General features: G+C 40.4%; 1 protein-coding gene across 1 annotated transcript in view; it reads right to left on the bottom strand.

The window, feature by feature from the left end:
* pcsk2 (proprotein convertase subtilisin/kexin type 2) overlaps window positions 1–22865 on the bottom strand; it is a 73105-nt gene extending 50240 nt beyond the window's left edge. Inside the window, exons 1-5 of the mRNA XM_020481790.2 lie at window positions 21907–22865; window positions 17545–17649; window positions 5095–5208; window positions 4552–4660; window positions 934–971 (exon numbers count right to left, since the gene is read on the bottom strand). Coding sequence (XP_020337379.1) covers window positions 934–971; window positions 4552–4660; window positions 5095–5208; window positions 17545–17649; window positions 21907–22101 — 561 coding nt within the window. The 5' untranslated portion in view covers window positions 22102–22865. The remainder of the gene's footprint in view (window positions 1–933; window positions 972–4551; window positions 4661–5094; window positions 5209–17544; window positions 17650–21906) is intronic.
* Between the last annotated feature and the right edge of the window lie 1565 nt (window positions 22866–24430).

Here is a 24430-nt window from a genome sequence, read left to right as displayed (position 1 = left end):
CACTCTCACTCTCACTCTCACTCTCACTCTCTCCCTCTTCTGCCGTCTCATCTTTCACCTTCTCTGAAGCTCTGAAATCTTTCCAAGATGAGAGGAAAGAGAAGGGAGGGGAAGCAGAGATGAAGGGATGGAGGAACAGCACTGTGTGTATGTGTGTGTGTGTTTGTGTGTGTCTAATTGCATCCCACAGCAGAGATGCAGCATAGCCTTTCAGTACTGTTCATTACTGTGTCTCTATGAGAGAACATATTACTGGATGGTGCTGTGTTACAAAAGACATGACTGGTTTCCTGTATCAGTATTGGGCACCCTGCTGTAAACGATTCTGTCAGATCCGATAACATTCACAACTCTCACTATCAGTCAAAACAACAGCCATTTCAACAACAGCCATTTCAGAATTTCAGCAGTTGGCCAGTTCTGTTTACCACTGAACACTGAGCTTATTGAGTACATAGCCCATATATGTACACTAGTACTGCAGTGTTATTAGTTAAATAATATATTTTGTAATGTGAGTTCCTTACTTTTACTCCTTAGTCTTTTTCCTGTTTCTGGCCAGCAACACTGGCAGTCTTTTGAGGTGTTATTATCAGTATTCTGGAGTTGGAATATCACAATATGCGGTGCTAGCTACCCTGGCATTATCTGTACCAGTGACAGATCGGCCTGCCATCCCGCCTGCCACAGTGCTGTACGCATTAACATTAAACAGCTTGGCTGGCCGGATGCCTGTCTCCCCGTCCTCCAAGGATTCAAGGAGACTTGCCAACCATGAAGGAAACTTGGAATACACCTGCCACTGGCACCGCCACTGGCACTCAACAACAGACCTGTGACAAGTGCCATTTCAAGGCCTGATTTATGTCAAAACAGCAACACAGGGAATTAACGGAGAGGATTGTGAAATGAGAACAAAGATTAAGCACTTACGTAGTTTGATGCAAGATCTGGGTGGAGATAGTCGATCCCTGAAACATAATTTCAACATAAATTAGTGAGATAATGCTATACATTTTTCCTTAAATTAATTTAGGTCTTGAGGGGAGGTTTTGAACTTTATAAGAAGATGTCAACCAATAAATTGTCACTTATTTTACGTTATACTTATTACATTCTAATGTGGAGCTGGTCGGTACTTGTACATGTCATTTATTCAAATGGTATTTAGTTCATTAACCATGTGTAGATACCTTGTCGTCATGAACTATAAATAACCACATTAATAAGTGGATGACTAATACCTTTAAATCTGTATTTATAATTGACACATACTGTGTAGTGGCCACCAATTGTTATGAATGGCTACCAACTCTGGTCCTGAATAGCTACAGGTAGTGGTGGAAAAAGTACCCAATAATCATACTTTACAAACACAGTATTTGTGTTTAGTGAGTCCGCCAGATCAGAGGCAGTAGGGATGACAACTCGTTATATTGATAGGTGCGTGAATTGGACCATATTGCTGTCCTGTCTGAGCATGCAAAATGTAAGAAGTAGTTTTTGTTGGCAGGGAGATTTACAGTGCCTTGCGAAAGTATTCGGCCCCCTTGAACTTTGCGACCTTTTGCCACATTTCAGGCTTCAAACATAAAGATGTAAAACTGTATTTTTTTGTGAAGAATCAACAACAAGTGGGACACAATCATGAAGTGGAATGACATTTATTGGATATTTCAAACTTTTTTAACAAATAAAAAACTGAAAAATTGGGCGTGCAAAATATTCAGCCCTCTTAAGTTAATACTTTGTAGCACCACCTTTTGCTGCGATTACAGCTGTAAGTCGCTTGGGGTATGTCTCTATCAGTTTTGCACATCGAGAGACTGACATTTTTTCCCATTCCTCCTTGCAAAACAGCTCGAGCTCAGTGAGGTTGGATGGAGAGCATTTGTGAACAGCAGTTTTCAGTTCTTTCCACAGATTCTCGATTGGATTCAGGTCTGGACTTTGAATTGGCCATTCTAACACCTGGATATGTTTATTTTTGAACCATTCCATTGTAGATTTTGCTTTATGTTTTGGATCATTGTCTTGTTGGAAGACAAATCTCCGTCCCAGTCTCAGGTCTTTTGCAGACTCCATCAGGTTTTCTTCCAGAATGGTCCTGTATTTGGCTCCATCCATCTTCCCATCAATTTTAACCATCTTCCCTGTCCCTGCTGAAGAAAAGCAGGCCCAAACCATGATGCTGCCACCACCATGTTTGACAGTGGGGATGGTGTGTTCAGGGTGATGAGCTGTGTTGCTTTTACGCCAAACATAACGTTTTGCATTGTTGCCAAAAAGTTCAATTTTGGTTTCATCTGACCAGAGCACCTTCTTCCACATGTTTGGTGTGTCTCCCAGGTGGCTTGTGGCAAACTTTAAACGACACTTTTTATGGATATCTTTAAGAAATGGCTTTCTTCTTGCCACTCTTCCATAAAGGCCAGATTTGTGCAATATACGACTGATTGTTGTCCTATGGACAGAGTCTCCCACCTCAGCTGTAGATCTCTGCAGTTCATCCAGAGTGATCATGGGCCTCTTGGCTGCATCTCTGATCAGTCTTCTCCTTGTATGAGCTGAAAGTTTAGAGGGACGGCCAGGTCTTGGTAGATTTGCAGTGGTCTGATACTCCTTCCATTTCAATATTATCGCTTGCACAGTGCTCCTTGGGATATTTAAAGCTTGGGAAATCTTTTTGTATCCAAATCCGTCTTTAAACTTCTTCACAACAGTATCTCGGACCTGCCTGGTGTGTTCCTTGTTCTTCATGATGCTCTCTGCGCTTTCAACGGACCTCTGAGACTATCACAGTGCAGGTGCATTTATACGGAGACTTGATTACACACAGGTGGATTGTATTTATCATCATTAGTCATTTAGGTCAACATTGGATCATTCAGAGATCCCCACTGAACTTCTGGAGAGAGTTTGCTGCACTGAAAGTAAAGGGGCTGAATAATTTTGCACGCCCAATTTTTCAGTTTTTGATTTGTTAAAAAAGTTTGAAATATCCAATAAATGTCGTTCCAATTCATGATTGTGTCCCACTTGTTGTTGATTCTTCACAAAAAAATACTGTTTTATATGTTTATGTTTGAAGCCTGAAATGTGGCAAAAGGTCGCAAAGTTCAAGGGGGCCGAATACTTTCGCAAGGCACTGTATGTAGTAAAAGTACAGAATTTATTTTGGAACGTAGTGAAGTAAAAGTAAAAGTTAAAAAAATATATAAATAGTCAAATAAACTACAGATAGAAAGAAATTACTCAAGTAGTACTTAAAGTTTTTTTTTACTTAGTTCCTTAACACCACTGGCTACAGTGTATAAAGTAGGGTTATCAAACACACAGCCCCTGTGGGTGGTATGACAAAAAAAAGCCCTCAATCTACTGGGCATTTAAATTATTAAAACCAAATCAAAACTGTGTATAAATTACATTATACAGTCTCTTCACTCTGTCCAGCTCACTAACAGTCACCTGATTAAAAGCTAAACAGTCAGAGAGAATCAAAAAATCCCCACAAAAACATGGATAGCTGACCTTATGTTTATTGCAAATTTTGACGGTGAGGAAATATAACACATTTTCAGAGTGAACATCTGGACCTCGGTGGAGGCCGAATGTATAGGGCTTTAGCCCAGAACTACAATCCCAGTGATGACCTCTATTAAGATACTACTCTGGAATACTCACTATTCTGGACGGTTCTGACTTAGAATATGTGAACAACTATAAATACCTAGGTCTCTGGCTCGACTGTAAACTCTCCTTCCAGACTCATATTAAGCATCTCAATCCAAAATTAAGTCTAGAATCGGCTTCCTATTTCACAACAAATCCTCCTGCCAAACATACCCTCGTAAAACTGACTATCCTACCGATCCTTGACTTCGGCGATGTCATTTACAAAATAGCCTCCAACACTCTACTCAACCAATTGGATGCAGTCTCCAGCAGGTATATTTCACTGGTCATCCCCAAAGCCAGCACCTCCTTTGGCCGCCTTTCCTTCCAGTTCTCTCCTGCTGGAACGAATTGCAAAAATCACTGGAGTTGGAGACTTATATCTCCCTCACTAACTTGAAGCATCAGCTGTCAGAGCAATTTACCAATCTCTGCAGCTGTACACAGCCCATTGTTAAATAACCCATCCAACTACCTACCTTATCCCCATATTTGTTTTTGTTTTTCTGCTATTTTGCACACCAGTATTTCTACTTACACATCCTCATCTGCACATCTATCCCTCCAGTGTTAATTGCTAAATTGTAATTACTCCTCCACTATTGGCCTATTTATTGCCTTACCTCCTTACTTCATTTGCACACACAGTATACAGCTTTTTCTATTGTTTTATTGACTGTACGTTTGTTTATTCCATGTGTAACTCTGTGTTGTTGTTTTTGTCGCACTGCTTTGCTTTATCTTGGCCAGGTCGCAGTTGTTAATGAGAACTTGTTCTCAAATGGTCTACCTGGTTAAATAAAGGTGAAATAAATCAAATAAAAAATAAAAAGATAGTGATACAACTTCAACCGTAAGGTCTATACTGGTACCTACCATCGTCCATGATGGCTATGGTGATGCCTCTCCCGGTGTAGCCCAGTCCCCAAGCCTCAGCCACATTGAGGTCCAGTCCAGGGGTCCCATCAGCCTGGCCCGTGTTGATCTAATCAGTCACGCAAACAATATGGAGACAGGCCGTGACGCAGGACACCCAGCCGAGCGGCCATTAGATAATTAGTCAACATGGAGGAAGATAGGGGTAAGGAAGGGGGGAGGAAGAGATGAGGTGTGGAGGATGGGAGGGGGGGGTAAATGTCACAGATATGGCACTTAGCTGGGATCCTACTGCGGAGCGTTTAATCTGACAAGTGGAACAAAGGAAGGCACGTTGGCCCTGGTGGAAAGGAAAGTCACGCTTGCCAGTCTAGGGTAAACACTGGGGGAGGAGGCTGACATAAATAGGGAGATGAGATGGTGTGGGCAATATTGACTGGCCTAATGAGAAGACTTCATCTCCATAGGAGGAGCAGCAGTGAATATGTCTGTGATCAGTGGTCAGTGAGTAAACAAGTATAACGGACGTTGATGACAACTCACCAGATACCACTGTTTGCTGAATAGGGGGTCGGTAATTTTGACGTCAATTTCATTGATGCTTCTGTAGCCTCGCTTCTGTCGGCCGAAGCCCTCCTGGTCCAACACATTCTTTACCTGAGAAAGGAAATGCAAATATTACACCATGAGCCCTTTATATTCAGAGTAATCTGAATCAATATAGTCAAAATGTATCATTACAATGTACTTCAGGTGTATATGGTGACTATACAAGAAACCCACTCATAAACACTTTACCTATAAGTAATTTGCATAACTGTGCAAAGTGTACATTGGAGGGAACTACTTTTAATTTGTTTGAACTGAACATCCATTCAAAGGGAATATTAGCTGACATATGAAATTGTTTGAGATGGTAATACTATAGATTATTTAGCTATATGATTTTGAATTTTAGGACCCCTTTAGGTATCAAAAGTTTGGACACACATACTCATTCAAGGGCTTTGCTTTATTTTTTTTACAAATTTCTACATTCTAAAATAATATTGAAGACATCACAACGATGAAAGAACACATATGGAATCATATGGAATCATTGAGGAAACAAATCATTGTTAAACAAATCAAAATATGTTTTAGATTTTAGATTCTTTAAAGTATCCACCCTTTGCCTTGATGACAGCTTTGCACACTCTTGGCATTATCTCAACCAGCTTCACCTGGAATGCTTTTCCAACAGTCTTGAAGGAGATCCCACATATGCTGAGCAGTTGTTGGCTGCTTTTCCTTCACTCTGCAGTCCAACTAATCATAAACCATCTCAATTGGGTTGAGGTCGGGTGATTGTGGAGGCCAGGTCATCTGATGCAGCAATCCATCACTCTCCTTCTTGAACAAATAGCCCTTACACAGCCTGGAGAAGTGTTGGTTCATTGTCCTGTTGAAAAACAAATGATAGTCCGACTAAGCGCAAACCAGATGGGATGGCGTATCGCTGCAGAATACTGTGGTAGCCATGCTGGTTAAGTGTGCCTTGAATTCTAAGTAAATGAATGACAGTGTCACCAGCAAAGCAACCCCACACCATCACACCTCCTCCTCCATGCTTCACGGTGGGAACCTGACATCTGGAAATCATCCGTTCACCTACTCTGCGTCTCACAAAGACAAAGCAATTGGAACCAAACATCTCAAATTTGTACTCATCAGACCAAATGACAGATTGGTCATGTTCATTGCTCATGGTTCTTGTTGCAAGCAAGTCTCTCCTTCTTTTTGGTGTCCTTTAGTAGTGGTTTCTTTGCAGCAATTCGATCATGAAGGCCTGATTCATGCAGTCTCCTCTGAACAGTTGATGTTGAGATGTGTCTGTTACTTGAACTCTGTTAAGCATTTATTTGGGCTCAATTTCTGAGGCAGGTAACTCTAATGAACCTATCCTCTGCAGCAGAGGTATCTCTGGATCTTCCTTTCTTGTTGTGGTCCTCATGAGAGCCAGTTTCATCATAGCATTGATGGTTTTTGCAACTGCACTTGAAGAAACTATAAAAGTTCTTGAAATGCTCCAGATTGACTGACGTTCATGTCTTAAAGTAATGATGGACTGTCGTTTCTCTTTGATTATTTGAGCTGTTCTTGCCATAATATGGACTTGGTCTTTTACCAAATAGGGCTATCTGATTTGCTCAAATGCATTAAGAAGGAAAGAAATTCCACAAATGAACTTTTATCAAGGCCATCTGTTAATTGAAATGCATTCCAGGTGACTACCTCATGAAGCTGGTTGAGAGAATGCCAAGAGTGTGTAAAGCTGTCATCAAGGCAAAGGGTGGATACTTTGAAGAATCTCAAATATTAATTTGTTTTACACTTTTCTGGTTGCTACATGATTCCATATATGTTATTTCATAGTTTTAATGTCTTCACTATTATTCTACAATGCAAAAAATAGTTGTAAAAAATTTAATTAAAACCTGGAATGAGTAGGTGGGTCCAAACCTTTGACTGGTACTGTATATAATTTTTTGGGGATCAAATATAGATTTTGGCCTTTACTACTAAAGCCCATAGAAACGCATTGAATAATACATTCATAAATGGCAAAAAGGACAGTCAAAAAATACATCATAAGGAACAAGGTTTTGAAGTGCCTGTCCTAAATCCAAGAGATATACAGCATATTTTTTTACACATATTTAATGAACCCCTTTTTTGGGGTAGGTACAAAACAAGCTTGATTTTTTAATTATGTAACAAAGATTGACACACCGGTGCAGCAATCGACTCTCGGGGGTTAACATGATTTTTGAATGACTACCTCATCTCTGTACCCCACACATACAATTATCTGTAAACCACAAAGACCAGGGAGGTTTTCCATTGCCTGGCAAAGAAGGGCACCTATTGGGAGACAAAAAAATATGTATAAAAAAATGTATAATAATAATAATAACCTGACATTGAATATCCCTTTGAGCAAGACAAAGTTAATAAATAGACGTTGGAATGCTGTATCAGTTCACACCCGTTTCTACAAAGATGCAGGTGTCCTTCCTAATTCAGTTGCCGGAGAGGAGGAAACCACTCAGGGATTTCACAATGAGGCCAATGGTAACTGTAAAACAGCTACAGAGTTTAATGGCTGTGATAGGAGAAAACTGAGAATAGATAGAAAGTATAACTGCAAAGAATGTGGTAACGAAATGAATGTTACAGCATGTCCTGAATACAAAGCGTTGTGTTTGGTGCAAATCCAACACAACACATCACTGAGTACCACTCTTCATATTTTCAAGCATAGTGGTGGTTTTATCATGTTATGGGTATGCTTATCTTCGGCAAGGACTAGGGAGGTTTTTAAGATAAAAAGAAACGGAATATATCTAAGCACAGGCAAAATCCTTGGAGTAAAACCTGGTTCAGTCTGCTTTCCAACAGACACTGGGAGACAAGTCCACCTTTCAGCAGGACAATACCCTAAAACACAAGGCCAAATATACACTGGAGTTGCTTACCAAGACGACATTGAATGTTCCTGAGTGGCCTAGTTAGAGTTTTGACTTAAATCGTCTTGAAAATCTATGGCAAGACTTGAAAATGGCCGTCTAGCAATGATCAATAACCAACTTCACAGAGCTTGAAGAATTGGAATTGTTAAAAGAATAATGTACAAATATTGTACAATCCAGGTCTGAAAAGCTCTTAGAGGCTTACCCATAAAGACTCACAGCTGTAACCACTACTAAAGGTGATCTGACATGTATTGATGTGAATACTTACTTAAATTAGATATTTCAGTGTTTCATTTTCAATAGATTAGCAACATTTTCTAAAAACATGTTTTCACTTTGTCAGTATGGGATATATTTTTGTTTAATCCATTTTGATTTCAGGCTGTAACAGAACTAAGTGTGGAATAAGTCAAGGGGTGTGAATACTTTCTGAAGGCACTGTACATTCATAATGCCCTACCCCGTCCACCTGTGTCTCTAGTGTAGGGATGGAGGGGGGTGTCACATAAATCAACAGGCTAATTCTATTTGTCTCAGTCTGAATCATCTGAATCATACATGCCATGCAGCTGGGTCCCTACAGTACCACACACACACACACACACACACACACAGGGGAATTTGAAAGAGACTGTTTCAGAGGGTGCCCTGGCAGACAAAAGAACTCCCCAATTAGCCTGACAAAGTCCTTGTGTTTGTTCCCATCATCAAAGACACTTTGACTAAAGAGCTTATTTACTGCTGCAACAGGGACACTTTTGCAAAAACAGGATCAACAACAGGTTGATCCTGTTGATCCTGTTTTTTTCTCATGATTTCATAAAGATTTACAATGGTGTTTCTAAAGGAGTGGTTTGTTAATATCTGGGTTATATGGTCTGATCTAATCAAGATAAACTAACTGTGGACACAAACGGTATTCAAGATGAAAGGGAGACATTAATGGTCTAGTGAGGGGGCAGTGTGCTTCGCTAGAGGCAATGTAACTTAAGCCTATTTAGTAGAAAAGCTGGAGTTGAATTCAAGTAGAATTGAAACAGTAACAAAAGGCCATCTCGCCTGTTTTGGTAAGAAGCTGAGGGATGGGCCTGGAGAAGTGTAACCACTCAAGTTCATAGACAGAGCAATGGATTCAATGACCGACCATCCATGGTATCAAAATTATAGTTTTAACCATGTTTTGAGGCTATACAGACTTTGTTCAGATTTACATTGTTTACAAATATTGCATTAAAGCAAGCGTTGCGTTCTGATGGGTATGACAGTTGAACTAAGCTCATGAGGCATTTAGAAGTTATATTCTTCAAGAACCAATGGTATACTAAATAAATTTATACATCCAAAACTTGATGTAGCAACTAAGGATTCTAGCTTTAAGTCCAAAAATCCCATTAGGAAATAATTGAACAGTCAAGCATAAAAAGCAGGTATCTCCACATTGGCAAATGTATTAAAATCTACATGCTTTGTCTATCATTTACTGTACAGCAAAATGCACAATATAATATAAAGCTCAAGTTAATAAAATCGAGTCTGAAAATATCATAACCAATATTGCTACATGAAATTGTGACCTGGCTGAATATTATATTAGACATCATCTAACGGATCAAAGCCTTGAATCCTCTCACTCTCCCTGTCATTCTCAGCGACTCTGAGGCAGTTAAACTAAGATAAAGGTATATATCAATGAAAGATGACTCAGACAGTGACCAGAGCCAAATCAAGTGCCTGTACAGTAATGCTTTATATTCTCTCTACAGCCTGGGCTACAGCCTCATTTTCAGACTGGAGTAGGTCTCTCTATCTGGAAGTTATTAGGAAGAGTAAAGGACCTTGCTCTACTTGTCACTAGCTGCTCAAGGACACTAATTTAGTTGGAACTCCTTGCTCAGTATGACTGGTAAAGTACACGGTGCTGTCTTAAGATGAGCTCTATAAATGTACCTCTCTCCAGCTAATAGCTCATCCTCAGATGGAATTTACATTATTTTGCATAATGTCAAGGTAAGTTTCCATCAAGGCACTACTATTGAATTCCAAAATCTTTCAACTCCCTTTACAGACTTAAAAATATAACAACTTGCAGCTAGTGGCTCAATTTGGCCAAATAGCAATTCAACCACAGCTAGGTTACTTATCACATTGATGTTAAGTTCCTAATATTGAGTCAATATTTTATTTTCAACTGCATGCTTGTTGAATAGAGTCAGATATGCAATGAAAGAAAGTCCTTCCTGAGCTTACATGTGTAAACACACATGATGGAGAGCGGACTAGGCATTGTCCGATGTGTTTTACCACCGTAGATAAGGGATCCACCGTTAAGCATGCTCTTTACAAGGCTAGAGGACACTTATTGTTGGCTTTAAAAGAGACCAAGCCCATAAAACACATCTCTTCTTTCACTGCCTAAGTACCTGCGACAGATATAGCAGTCAGTGTGGACCCCTGACGATCCTATGTTACAGATAGATGCGAGCAAAGCGTTTTGCATTTTGTCACAAAACAATTTTCAGACTCAGAGCATTGTGTTTTCTATCCTGTATACCTTTTCATTTTGCTAAACTGTCCAACATAGATGGAAAATGGACTAATGTGCACTATATAGCCATTTAATGGAGCCACATTGCACATCTCAACCTGGTGACGTAAAAGGGAACGTAAAATAACCATCCATCTTCCTTCATCTCTCTCCCTCTCTCCTTCCATCGCCTATCTCCCTCCCTCCCTCTTCCTTCCTCTTTCCTCCCTCCATACCCCTCCATCCGTACCCTCCATTATATGACTAGCACTGGTGTTTCCCCTCGAGACAGCCCTCGACCCAGTGTCTCATGTCGCCCACTCACATCATCAGAAGGAGCCCGTGCACAATCACCCTCCCCGCGCTCTGCTCCCCACCTGCTCTCTGCCTGTTCCCTGTTCCTGCCTGCCAACTAGAAGCACCACCAAGCAAGGCTTCAAACGCCACCTCATTTCAAAGGGCTGAGCTGTCCTCCATCTTTCTCTATCTTTCTCTCCCTCCCTCTCTAAATCATCTCTATTTCAGAGCACCAAGATACAGAACATTTAGATGGATTAATTCCCTTCCAACATGGTACTGTCTTAACAACAAAGTGGATTTTTAGATGTAATGGCAAAATTTTGATTTCCACCTAAATAGATATACCCAAAAGTAACTGCTATTCATATGTAATTACATGATTCCGACATGCCAAAACATGGTATATCTGGAAAGAACACATCTGGGAGATTATGAGGAAATTATCAGACGATAGGTAGGCGTTACATAGTTCAGAATACACAAGATCAAGCACACACAAAATAACTGTGTTTTTATATTTTTATTTTGAAAGTAATCTTTCATTGACAAGCTGTAAGTGAATTACTGATCTCCAGAACTGCATGAACAACATGTGAATAACATCAGAAAAAATGGGATTGATAGACCTAACAACTAGAAATGGGAAGATGTTTTAGTAAGTGGTGTCAGGTGTGGTCACGGGACTATTCCAGGTATCCCTAAACCTCTCCAAAGTGGCATATTAAATTAGATAATTCCAGTGCTATTACATATTTGTAATCCCTAAATGCTATTTGTTAAGTATAAAAACACAATTTCTACCATATCAACCTCACTCAAATAGTGGTGGTGTTATGGGGTATCCAGGGTACATTCAAGTGTCCTTTCAACCTGTCACGACTTCTACCGAAGTCACTGCCTCTCCTTGTTCGGCGGTCGACGTCACCGGTCTTCTAGCCATCATTGATCCATGTTTCATTTTCCATTGGTTTTGTCTTGTCTTCCTACACAACTGGTTCCAATCCCATTCATTTATTGTTGTGTATTTAACCCTCTGTTTCCCCTCATGCCCTTGTCAGATATTGTTTATTGTTATGCTCGTGTTTTATGGATTGGTGCGCGACGGGATCTTGTACCCATGTTTATTTTGGTTTTGGAGTTTTGTTTTACGTTATTAAACTACTCCATTATACCAAATCTCCTGCTCCTGACTTCACTGCCACCTACATACACGACATGACACAACCTCTCCAAAGTGTCCGAATGTGGTAATTACACTGTTTTGCACACTGGATGTGCCAAAAAGTTATTGTTAACTATAAAAACTAAATTCCCACAACACCAACCTCTCTCAAACACTGTGGTGGTGTCGGAGGACATACAGGGGATATCCAAGTGTTTTCATCATATTTTTCATGCGCAAAGATATAGTCACTCGGTGGACATTCAATGTTGCCATTGCCAACCTAAGGATTAATTTCATACCCCCCATATAGCTATAGCTCAAACACAGACCAAATCAAAAATTATCTTGTAAGATGTATGCTGTTTGGTGAAAACGTTGTGTAAAATAAACATTTTGACTCTCTGGGCTGGTGATGAATAACGGTAGGTCACAGGCAGACAAAGAAGACATCCACATGATCTGTGGAGTCCAGGCTTTCGGTGTGAATCAACTTATTCCGTGTTTATTTAGTTTAATGTTTTTATAATGTTTACATAATGCTTTATTCATCTTATATGTATATAGAATACCAGTCCAGATTTTGGACACACCAAGTCATTCCACGGTTTTTCTTTACTTTTACTATTTTCTATGTTGTAGAATAATAGTAAAGACATCAAAACTATGAAATAACACATATAGAATCATGTAGTAACCAAATACGTGTTAAACAAATTAATATTTGAGATTCTTAAAAGTAGCCACCCTTTGCCTTGATGACAGCTTTGCACAATCTTGGCCTTTTCTCAACTAGCTCCATGAGGTAGTCACCTGGAATTGCATTTCAATTAACAGCCTTGTTAAAAGTACATTTGTGGAATGTCTTTTCTTCTTAATGCATTTGAGCCAATCAGTTGTGTTGTGACAAGGTAGGGATGGTATACAGAAGATATCCCTAAAGACCATGTCCATATTATGGCAAGAACAGCTCAAATAAGCAAAGAGAAATGACAGTCCATCATTAATTTAAGACATGAAGGTCAGTCAATACAGAAAATTTGAAGAACTTGTGTGACATCGCCAAAACAATCAAGCGCTATGATGAAAATGGCTCTCATGATGCTTCAAAGAGTTCAGGTAACAGAAACATCTCAGCATCAACTGTTCAGAGGAGACTGTGTGAATTATTGCTAATAAACCACTACTAAAGGACACCAATAAGAAGAAGAGACTTGCTTGGGCCAAGAAACACAAGCAATGGACATTAGACCGGTGGAAATCTGTCCTTTGTTCTGATAAGTCCAAATTTGAGATTTTTGGTTCCAATCGCTGTGTCTTTGTGAGACGCAGAGTAGGTGAACAGATGATCTCTGCATGTGTGGTTCCCACCGTGAAGCATGGGGGATGAGGTGTGATGGTGTGGGGATGCTTTTCTGGTGATACTGTCAGTGATTTATTTAGAATTCATGGCACAATTCACCAGCATGGCTACCACAGAATTCTGCAGCAATACGCCATCCCATCTGGTTTGCGCTTAGTGGGACTATCATTTGTTTTCAACAGGACAATGACCCAACACACTTCCAGGCTGTGTAAGGGCAATTTGGCCAAGAAGGAGAGGGATGGAGTGCTGCATCAGATGACCTGGCCTCCACAATCACCCGACCTCAACTCAAATGAGATGGTTTGGGATGAGTTCGACCGCAGACATCTGCTATCTGAGCAGCTAACCGATCGCTGCAGCTGTACATAGTCTACCGGTAAATAGCCCACCCAATTTTACCTACCTCATCCCCATACTGTTTATATTTATTTACTTTTCTGCTCTTTTGCACACCAGTATCTCTACCTGTACATGACCATCTGATCATTTATCACTCCAGTGTTAATCTGCAAAATTGTAATTATTCGCCTACCTCCTCATGCCTTTTGCACACAATGTATATAGACTCTCTTTTTTTCCTACTGTGTTATTGACTTGTTAATTGTTTTCTCCATGTGTAACTCTGTGTTGTCTGTTCACACTGCTATGCTTTATCTTGGCCAGGTCGCAGTTACAAATGTTAACTTGTTCTCAACTAGCCTACCTGGTTAAATAAAGGTGAAATAAATAAAATAAAAAGAGTGAAGGAAAAGCAGCCAACAACTACTCAGCATAATTGGGAACTGCTTCAAGACTGTTGGAAAAGAATTCCAGGTGAAGCTGGTTGAGAGAATGCCAAGAGTGTTCAAAGCTGTCATCAAGGCAAAGGGTGGATACTTTTAAAAATCTCAAATATAAAATATATTTTGATTTGTTCAACATTTTTTTGGCTACTACCTGATTCCATATGTGTTATTTCATAGTTTTGATGTCTTCACTATTATTCTACAATGTAGAAAATAGTTTAAAAAATAAAAAATAAAACATTTTTTTTAAATCCTTGAATGAGTGCGTGTCCAAACTTTTGAATGGTACTGTATGTATATACTGTATTCTAATCTACTGTACATCGACATTGCTCGATCTAATGTTTATATCTTTCTTAATTCCATTATTTTACTTTTAGGTTTGTGTGTATTGTTGTGAATCATTTTTAGATACTACTTTACTGTTAAATACTACTGCACTGTTGGAGCTAGGAAAACAAGCATTTTGCTACACATCTACTAAATATATGTATGTGACCAATACAATTTGATTTGATTTGATGTATGCTTCACCATGCAAACCGGAATGTAGGTAGCAGCCATTTTGAAATGAGGTCATCGGCTCGGCCTGCTCTTATACATTCATATACAGTATAGTAAGTCATACCAAAGATTTTAAGGCACAAATCAATAGCCAAGATACTCCGCTTTCCGCAGACACCCTGCTGTTGCAGATCGTTCTCATACCAGACTGAATTTAATTTTTTTTAATCAAATAGGGTCCTTTACATTTAAGAGGATAAACTACAAAGATAGAGCACATTTTATATTCATGGTCAGAAATGTAGCCCTATGGATTATAACTCAAAGGTCATGTTCCCCAGGTGGAACAAATGTGAGGTTTATACCAAGACATAAATGAATAGGGAACAGGGATAATGTCAAAATGAAGACACAAGCAGACATGTGTCACAGATCTATCTGTAGTTGGCTTGAGGAAGGAGTAGCCCTTAACCACAGATCTAGGTTAACATCGTCCTACCCCCAATGCTAATCGTTTCTATTAGAGGGATGAAAGATATCTGATCCTGTGTCAGTGGTTAGGGAAAACTCAGAGATAACAGAGCTGTGTGTATAAACCAACCTCCACTTTTTACCCGAGGACATAAACAGAATCGAATCAATACTCTACTTCAGTCAATAGGGCCACTAGACAATCTGTTGGTTTTCTAAGGAACCTGTAAGATCATGATTACTCCTTATGTCGTCGTAAATGTATTTGAAAAGGCTCCATAAATTAAACAAAATTGCACCTTCTTAGCTATCCATTTTTTATAATTCAGAATAATAACTAGAACCTAGAAGAATTTTATGTGGGCTTCCCTAGCACAAGAGTGGCAAAAAGGAAAGTTATAGAAAATTGCTTTCAAAGTAATCGAAGGGGATTCTATCTGGGTCATCCTCCACAATACAACCCATTGTTCTAGGAGAAACACTCAAAGCACAACAGGAGAACAAGCTAGTAATACTTTAAAAGAGACAGAGGCAGCAACAATGTGCAGCTAACCTCTCCCACTATTTCAGAACCACAGAAAGCTGAAAATATGAGCATGTTGAGCAGAGAGCATCCCAGCTGTAGAGCTTACGGGGTTTACACTATATTTCCGCCCTGCGGGAATCTAATTAACATAATAAAAAAAATCCCATATACATCTGTCAGTTTAACCTCTATAGGATCGGTGTGTCCCCCATGGAACGGTTAAGCTAACGTAGGCTAATGTGATTAGCATGAGGTTGTAAGTATCATGAACATTTCCCAGGACATAGCCATATCTGATATGGGCAGAAAGATTAAATTCTTAATTTAACTGCACTGTCCAATTTACAGTAGCTATTACAGTGAAATAATACCATACAATTGTTTGAGTAGAGTGCACAATTATGAACTTGAAAATGTATTAATAAACCAATTATGTACATTTGAGCAATCTTGATACAACATTTTGAAAAGATATGCAATGGTTCATTGGATCAGTCTAAAACTTTGCACATATACTGCTGCCATCTAGTGGACAAAATAATACAATATGGCCTTTCTCTTGCATTTCAAAGATGATGGTACAACAACAAAAACGCATGTTTTTTTCTTTGTATCATCTTTTACCAGATTCAATGTGTTATATTCTCCTACATTAATGTCACATTTCCACAAACTTCAAAGTGTTTCCTTTCAAATGGTGTCAATAATATGCATATACTTGCTTCAGGTCCTGAGCTACAGGCAGTTAGATTTGGTTGTCATTTTAGGTGGGAAAAAAATAGGGGGGGAAATGGGGGGATCCTTGTGAGGTTGCACTTCCGCATCTGGGGTGAAAGATGACAGAGCTAGAGTGGTGTTTGTCAGACCATAAGACATCCCCACAACTATTATGGAAAGATGAGACTATCTACGACCCCCACAAGTGTCCGAAGCTGCTTGGTTTGTTTCTCAAGCAATCCCGGAAGTCTTGCGAGGTTGCGCCTCTGGGTTTAGAAACTCTGTGGTTAGATTTGGGTCATCTTCAACAAAATTGCTTTCACCCATAAACATAGAAATTTCATGCGATATAAAGATGGAAAATTGTCATTCTATCTTCCTGATAAAAGCATCCCATTCATGAAGAAGTATTGATATTCTGCTCTTCTTTTACATTTCTGAATGAAATCTGCAGTAGTTTTGAGATCATTACCATATGCTTGGTATAACCTACTTTTGGTGCCTATTTTCTGTAGGCATTATACAGTATATCCAAGTCAGTAACCAGGGGCTGTCTATGCCTTTTTCACCTTTATATCTATGTGAATAAATGTGGCTAGATTGAAAGAAAGGTGCAAAACCAATTTCTCAGTTTGACATGAAACATGAGATTAAAAAGAAGTGATTTATGTTTAAGTGTTATATTTCATTTAAGAACTGAATTAATACTTTCCTCGTGGTACGCACTGGATGGAATAATGCTGTGTAGCTTTCTGAAGTGATTATGTAGGCTACTATAAGAAATCACATGGACTTCAGCACTAAACATACAAGTGGCATGACTAACATCAGTTTTAATCATAGCTTGTTACAGCTCAAGCCTCTCCTGATCATCATATGCATACTGCAAAAGAATGAGTGATTTAAAAAAAATAACACTGTATGCAAAGACAAGATAATAACTTTGATAGATAAACGTGTTAGGGGCTAGTATGTCCCTTGAGGAGCCAGCCTCAAATTGTAATCATTTTTTCGGGGTGGCGTTGGAACTAGGCCCGTTTCCATGGCAACCTGGGTGTCTGTGTGTGTGTGTGTGTGTGCATGGGTGCGTGTGTGTGCGTGCGTGTGTGTGTGTTTTACTTACCCTGTGGTCTTTCTCCAGACGCTGTCTGTGCCGAAGGCTGCGTTTGCTCCTCCTCTGAGGGGTGTCCTGGGGGTAGAAGTGAAAAAGGCCCTCTCCAAAGGGAAGCTGGAAAAGAGAGAGAATAATTGCGTGAGACAAGGAAAGAAAGAGAGAGGGAAGGATTGAGTGAGAAAGTGTTGGAGAGAGAAGGAAGGTAGAGAGTGGGATAAGAAAGAGATGAAGTTATGGAAAGAAAAATGGGGGAATGAGAGAGAGCGGTTGATGGAGGCACAGAGAATGATGGAGGAAGGAGACAGGTGAGAGAGGAAAGATTAAGCAATGGACCGAAATATATATATAGAAAGTAATGGAGTGAATGGCAGAATGGCAGAATGGAAAGAGGGGGAGAGAGAGAGAGAGAGAGAGAGAGAGAGAGAGCATCACTCCATTCTGTGGAATCACAGGGTCTATTTTAAGAAAGTGTGCACTGCTGGAATGAACTACCATAAATCACAGAGGGAAGAAATGAGATGCATGGTACGAGCAGTGCCTAAGGCTCCCTAGTAAGATTAAAGACCTCCATACGCTGTAATAAAGGCTGGGATGCCAGGTCACAGTTTTCAATGAAACACAGTCTAATGTGCCTGTCTGATCTATGTGAATCAGTATGTTTATGCAGCTATGGTAATGTATGATTACCAGGGTCCACTGCACCATCGTACAATACAGTAAGACTTGCAGTAAATAGCCGATGTGAGAGGATGTTCAAGAGTAAATCCTGGCTTCCCTTTTCACAGGATGTTATGTACAGTAAATGCTGGTGATTCAAAGTAAACATTAGGGAATTGGCTTAATGTGTGTGTGTCACTGCACAGATATTGTTTAATGGTGTGTGTGCTATGGAGACAAACATAGCTGGATGTTACATAATCTAGAGAAGGTGTATGTGTGAAGCAGTGAAAGAGTGGATGGAGGGGGATAGCCTGGAAGTGTCTGGAAGTGTCTACAAGGAGAAAGACTAGCAAGCAGACACTTTCAGAAACCAGTTAGAGATTCTGCCATTAAACCTCAGTCAAAACAACACACATTCAGTATCTAATCATCCCTGTCAAACTACACATCAAATCTTCAGTAGCCAAGAGGGAAATGGCATTATTTTGAATGCCGAAGTGAGAATTGTAATTCACAAAACCACAGTAACCTCGATTTTTATGCTTCGCCTCAATGCCTTGCTCCCCAGCCAATTGCACCCACGCTCTTATTCTGACATCTGACAAGGCAGTTCAGTCAGGGGGATCATTTTTCCTGTTGAGACATCAATGGCTGCTTAAGGTGTTTGATGTGTGATGACAGGGCCTGCATTCACTGGGCTGTTTAAGAGCATTGGGCCAGTAACCGAAAGGTCGCTGGTTTGAATCCCTGAGCCAACTAGGTGTAAAATGTGCCCTTGTGCAAGACCCTAATTGCTCCTGTAAGTCGCTCTGGATAAGAGTGTCTGCTAAATTACTAAAATGATAAGTATAAACTGCCATGTCTGAAGACAAAGTTTTCTGCTGGTTTCTGATCAAATTGTTTTCTACATTGAGAATTCAATATACAATATACACTCAATGAATGGGCTCAAGGATAAGAACATACTCAGGCTTTCACATAGCAAGTGAAAGGATCTTCTGTGGTCACATGTTATTTGGATAGTCTTTCCATACGTAGATGCTCTACAGATGGTGATACGGTCAACAAATGATACGGTTAGGGTTAGGTTTAGAATAAGGTTAAAGGCTAAGGTTCGGGTTAGGGTAAGGGTTAAGTTTAGGGTTAGGATGAGGGTTACGGTTAGGGTTAGTAGATAGTTAGTTGAAATGTTACTGATGGTCTGTAGAGCATCTACAGATGGACTATCCCCAAAAAGTGTTACATATTCTGTTAGCAGGTGTGCATGTGTGAAAACATAGTGACCTCATCAGAATCCTTATGTTTATTCCTTGGATAATATCCATATGTTTATTCAACCCTGAAGAAGGCACTCTGTGCCGATACGTTGGTTAGGTGTACCCATTAAATTGTTGAGAGCATATTCAGAGCGTGAAACTTTCTTCCTTTCTTTTTATAGTTACCCTCCGTTAGTCAGTAACTCTACAAAATCTTTTGGGTGTGTGTCAGCTCAAGAAGCCTAGAGTGTTGGGCCAAAAGGTTGCTGGTTAGAATCCCGGAGCCAAAAAGGTGGATAAATCTGACTTTCTGACCTTGAACAAGGCAGTTAACCTCCAACAACTGCTCCCTGGGTGCCGATGACGTCAATTAAGGCAGCACCCCGCACCTCTCTGATTCAGATTGGGGTGGTCTAAATGCGGAAGACACACATGCCGTCCCTGGGAGGGATGCGTCACTTGAATGGGTTGAGTCACTGACGTGATCTTCCTGTCTGGGATTGCGCCCCCCCCCCCTATACTCGGCCTTGTCTCAGGATGGTTGGTGGTTGAAGATATCCCTCTAGTGGTGTGGGGGCTGTGCTTTGGCAAAGTGGGTGGGGTTATATCCTTCCTGTTTGGCTCTGTCTGGGGGTATCATCGGATGGGGCCACAGTGTCTCCTGACCCCTCCTGTCTCAGCCTCCAGTATTTATGCTGCAGTAGTTTATGTGTCGGGGGGCTAGGGTCAGTTTGTTATATCTGGAGTACTTCTCCTGTCTTATTCGGTGTCTTGTGTAAATTTAAGTATGCTCTCTCTAATTATCTCTTTCTCTCGGAGGATCTGAGCCCTAGGACCATGCCTCAGGACTACCTGGCATGATGACTCCTTGCTGTCCCCAGTCCACCTGGCCGTGCTGCTGCTCCAGTTTCAACTGTTCTGCCTGCGGCTATGGAATCCTGACCTGTTCACCGGACGTGCTACCTGTCCCAGACCTGCTGTTTTCAACTCTCTAGAGACAGCAGGAGTGGTAGAGATACTCTTAATGATCGGCTATGAAAAGCCAACTGACATTTACTCCTGAGGTGCTGACTTGCTGCACCCTCGACAACTACTGTGATTATTATTATTTGACCATGCTGGTCATTTATGAACATTTGAACATCTTGGCCATGTTCTGTTATAATCTCCACCCGGCACAGACAGAAGAGGACTGGCCACCCCTCATAGCCTGGTTCCTCTCTAGGTTTCTTCCTAGGTTTTGGCCTTTCTAGGGAGTTTTTCATAGCCACCGTGCTTCTACACCTACATTGCTTGCTGTTTGGGGTTTTAGGCTGGGTTTCTGTACAGCACTTTGAGATATCAGCTGATGTACGAAGGGCTATATAAATACATTTGATTTGATGTTGATTTGATTTCAGTTAAATGAATTCAGTTATGCAACTGACCTGTAGCACCCTCTACAACCACTGTGATTATTATTTGACCCTGTTGTTCATCTATGAACGTTTGAACATCTTGGCCATGTACTGTTATAATCTCCACCCGGCACAGCCAGAAGTGGACTGGTCACCCCTCAGAGCCCGGTTCCTCTCTAGGTTTCTCCCTAGGTTCCTGCCTTTCTATGGGTTTTGTCCTAGCCACTGTGCTTCTACATCTGCATTGCTTGCTGTTTGGGGTTTTAGGCTGGGTTTCTGTATAGCACTTTGTGACATCAGCTGATGTAAAAATGGCTTTATAAATACATTTGATTGATTGATCGATTGATTACAGTGTTTGACAGAGACCTATATTTATGAACTGACAACAACTATATTTTTAGGCTGAGGCTACAGGTCATCAACTAACTAAATTAGTTTTCAATGATGTCTTGAGTGGGCAGAGTCCTCAAGGATGATCCCAGTGGAACTGATGTTAGGCTGCTATTAGCCTGCCCTAATTCACATAATCTATTCAGGCCACATTTATAATTTCCAAAATTACTGGGGACCAAGAAATGTACTGGCAATATGGTGCCAGTTTTGGAACAAATGTAACTGATTGACAGTTTCAGTGATATCATTCGAAGAAAATGTTAGATTACAGCAGCAATTTAGGCTCAAGACATATTTATGTATCGAATATGAAGATTAGGCGACATAAACCGATATATTATGTAACCAAATAAATGATCGAGATCAACTTAATTGACGGTCGTCTGAAAAACAAAACAAATAGGCCTAGGCATAATTCAAATAATATGCTATAAATTAAAAACATGTAACTGAAGTCAAAACAAATATTTATGTTTCTAAAATAATAGCCCAAATAATATGTATAATATTCTAGGCCATTTAGAAAAGAAAAATAACAATAAGAATATTATTTTTTTCAAGTGGAGTTTAGCGACAAAAACTGGGCATGTTCATCAATGAAAATCGAATTAGCCTACCTAATCCTAATTTTCTGCACATAATAGCCTAACGTTACGATTTACCTTCCGGGAGCTTTGAAACCCGTGCTCCGTTGCAAGTTGGTGCGCTTCATCGTGTGCGCCTTCATGCAATTGAACCAAGAGATGATTTGTAAATATCCCTTCCTCCGTGGCTTGTGTTGCAAGAACCAGCGAGTTTAGTAATATCAATCCAACTGCTGTCCCATATCTGAGAGATCCGAGCATCATGTCTGGCATGTATCAGGGTGCCTGTCGGAGTGAATTCTTCGGGCGGGATGCTCCTCTGAAGAGATGTCTGAATCAGACCTTTTGGGGATACATCTCCTCGGCTGCTGAGGGCTAGTGGAAGTTGGACCGTCCTTCGGGTTTTAGCGTCTCTTTGCTGTGTGGGCGATGCTACGAGACCAGTCGACGGGTGGTTGTGTTTCAGACCAAACCTGCATCCTCAGCTCTCTCTCCTTCTTCATCTATCATTTATCAGCTCCTCCGTTCAGGTCCTCTCCGCGTGACGTTCCACCAATCGGCGCCGGCGGGTGTGTCTCCCTATTCTCTTCCTCTCTCTCAGCTCTAGCGAGTCTTAGTGGAGAGGAGTAGGACACTTCCCGGACACCGGAGAATTCCTTCTCTGGTCAGATTTGGTGGTGAATACCTAAGTAGGAAAAGTCTGGTAGGAAATCCCCGAATAGAAACACCTACAGCAACTAGTTCTACATGGTCCTCCTTAAATAACTTTGTGAATTATTCCTTGCTTTATTAGACCCCTGGTGTGCAGAAAATTATACCAGTGTCCAAGTACAGTGCCAGGCATAAACATTTGCTGCATCTTAGTCATTTAGCAGACGCTCTTATCCAGAGCGACTTACAGCTGCAATTACAGTTAAGTGCCTTGCTCAAGGGCACATCGACAATGTTTCTCCTAGTTGGCACTGGGATTTGAATCAGTGACATTTCGGTTACAATCCCAACACTCTTAACTGCTAGGCTGCTATCCCAACACTCTTAACTGCTAGGCTACTATCCCAACACTCTTAACTGCTAGGCTACTATCCCAACACTCTGTAGCCTATACTTGAATGGACAACATATTTTACTGCAATATGGTGAAGGGCTGTGGTCTCTATGTGAGCAGCTGGTTCTTAGAAACAGGGAACATGGCAGCTTCTCCTGCAGCTGAGCACCAGAGAAGGAGGAATGAAAATGGTGGAACAGAGAAGAGAAGACTGTAATGAGAGGCAAAAGGATACAACAACAAAAAATATGATCAAATTTGTTTTTATGAAATACATAGCCCATCTGGTATCAAAGTTCTTTGTAGATATCAGTGCAAGTACTTGTGGAGGAGATTTGGGAATGTGTGTTTGGGATTGGGCTCCCAGATACAGACTGATGATATTTCCCTTTCTCTCTGCTTGCTGTGTGATGGGTCCCAGGCTATATCTTCTGCTGTGTGATATGAACCACAACTGGTCATTCAGCTCTCTAAAGTGGGCATTGATTCTAGGTCTGGACCCAAAACAAACCAGGGTACAGGTCTTTGAGTCCATAACACAATATCATGTAGACAATACATTGCAATGACAAGATGATGTGAATCATATAAAACCAGCCATGAAAATGTGGTTGTTTTCATTACATGTCATTGAAAGGAGGCTTGTCGGTCGATAGAGCATATCAGGTCTTTGACTCTTTATAGCCCAGAGCAGACAAAATGGTGCTCCTTTGGCCTTGCATTGGAATCAACAAGAGAATGGAGACAATGTAAGGAGCTTGCAACATCACAACAAACAGACAAAGCAATCTTTTCACCATATCTTGCACATTATTCCAGAGCTGTGTTGTACACGACATGCCGTAGATCAGCGACATCCCACACTGCTTTATAATTGGCCACATCTTACAATGTGACTGCCCATGGAAAAGTCGATTTTCTCAAAGAGAGAGCATTATCTGCTGAGCATGTTTGGGGATATTTGGAGTTGAGCGCACGCCGAATGGCGATTGGTTTTCATGCTCTGCAAGCTTACTCGATGATTACTTCTCTCATTACAATTCGCAGACACAATCTTAAATAAGGACAAGCCGAAATGTGTGTCATGATTCTCAATTGAATGATTCCGTGATATCTGTAGCAGTATTTCTCTCAGGTACAGTGACCTCATCCCAAAGGTGTAGGCTATCTGAGAATCAATACAGAGGAAACCAGACATGTGTCATCTTGGACTGCTATAATCTTATTTCTTTGACTTTCTATTACATCATCACACAGGTGTTCTATCGATCACCTAAAGTAAAGCTGTGGCAATTACAGTAGATACCATTAAAAAGCAACATATCACATAAAGGTTGGCATGATGGATCATGAAAAGGAATACCTATGCAGTATTGTCCTAGACAGGGACTGGCCTGATATCATCATAGGGAAAGAACTACATCCTACTATTTTTTATATATATATATTTTTTTACACAAGCACTACATATATATATAGACATATATATATATACAGTATAGGATCTTCTCCATTAATCAATGTTTCCATCATCCCTACAGACTCCCTCCCACACCC

This window comes from Oncorhynchus kisutch, linkage group LG4 (genome assembly GCF_002021735.2).
Source record: "Oncorhynchus kisutch isolate 150728-3 linkage group LG4, Okis_V2, whole genome shotgun sequence".
NCBI classification, from domain to species: domain Eukaryota; kingdom Metazoa; phylum Chordata; class Actinopteri; order Salmoniformes; family Salmonidae; genus Oncorhynchus; species Oncorhynchus kisutch.
The sequence above is the reverse complement of the archived record's forward strand: the minus strand, read 5'-3'. Positions and strand labels throughout refer to the sequence as shown.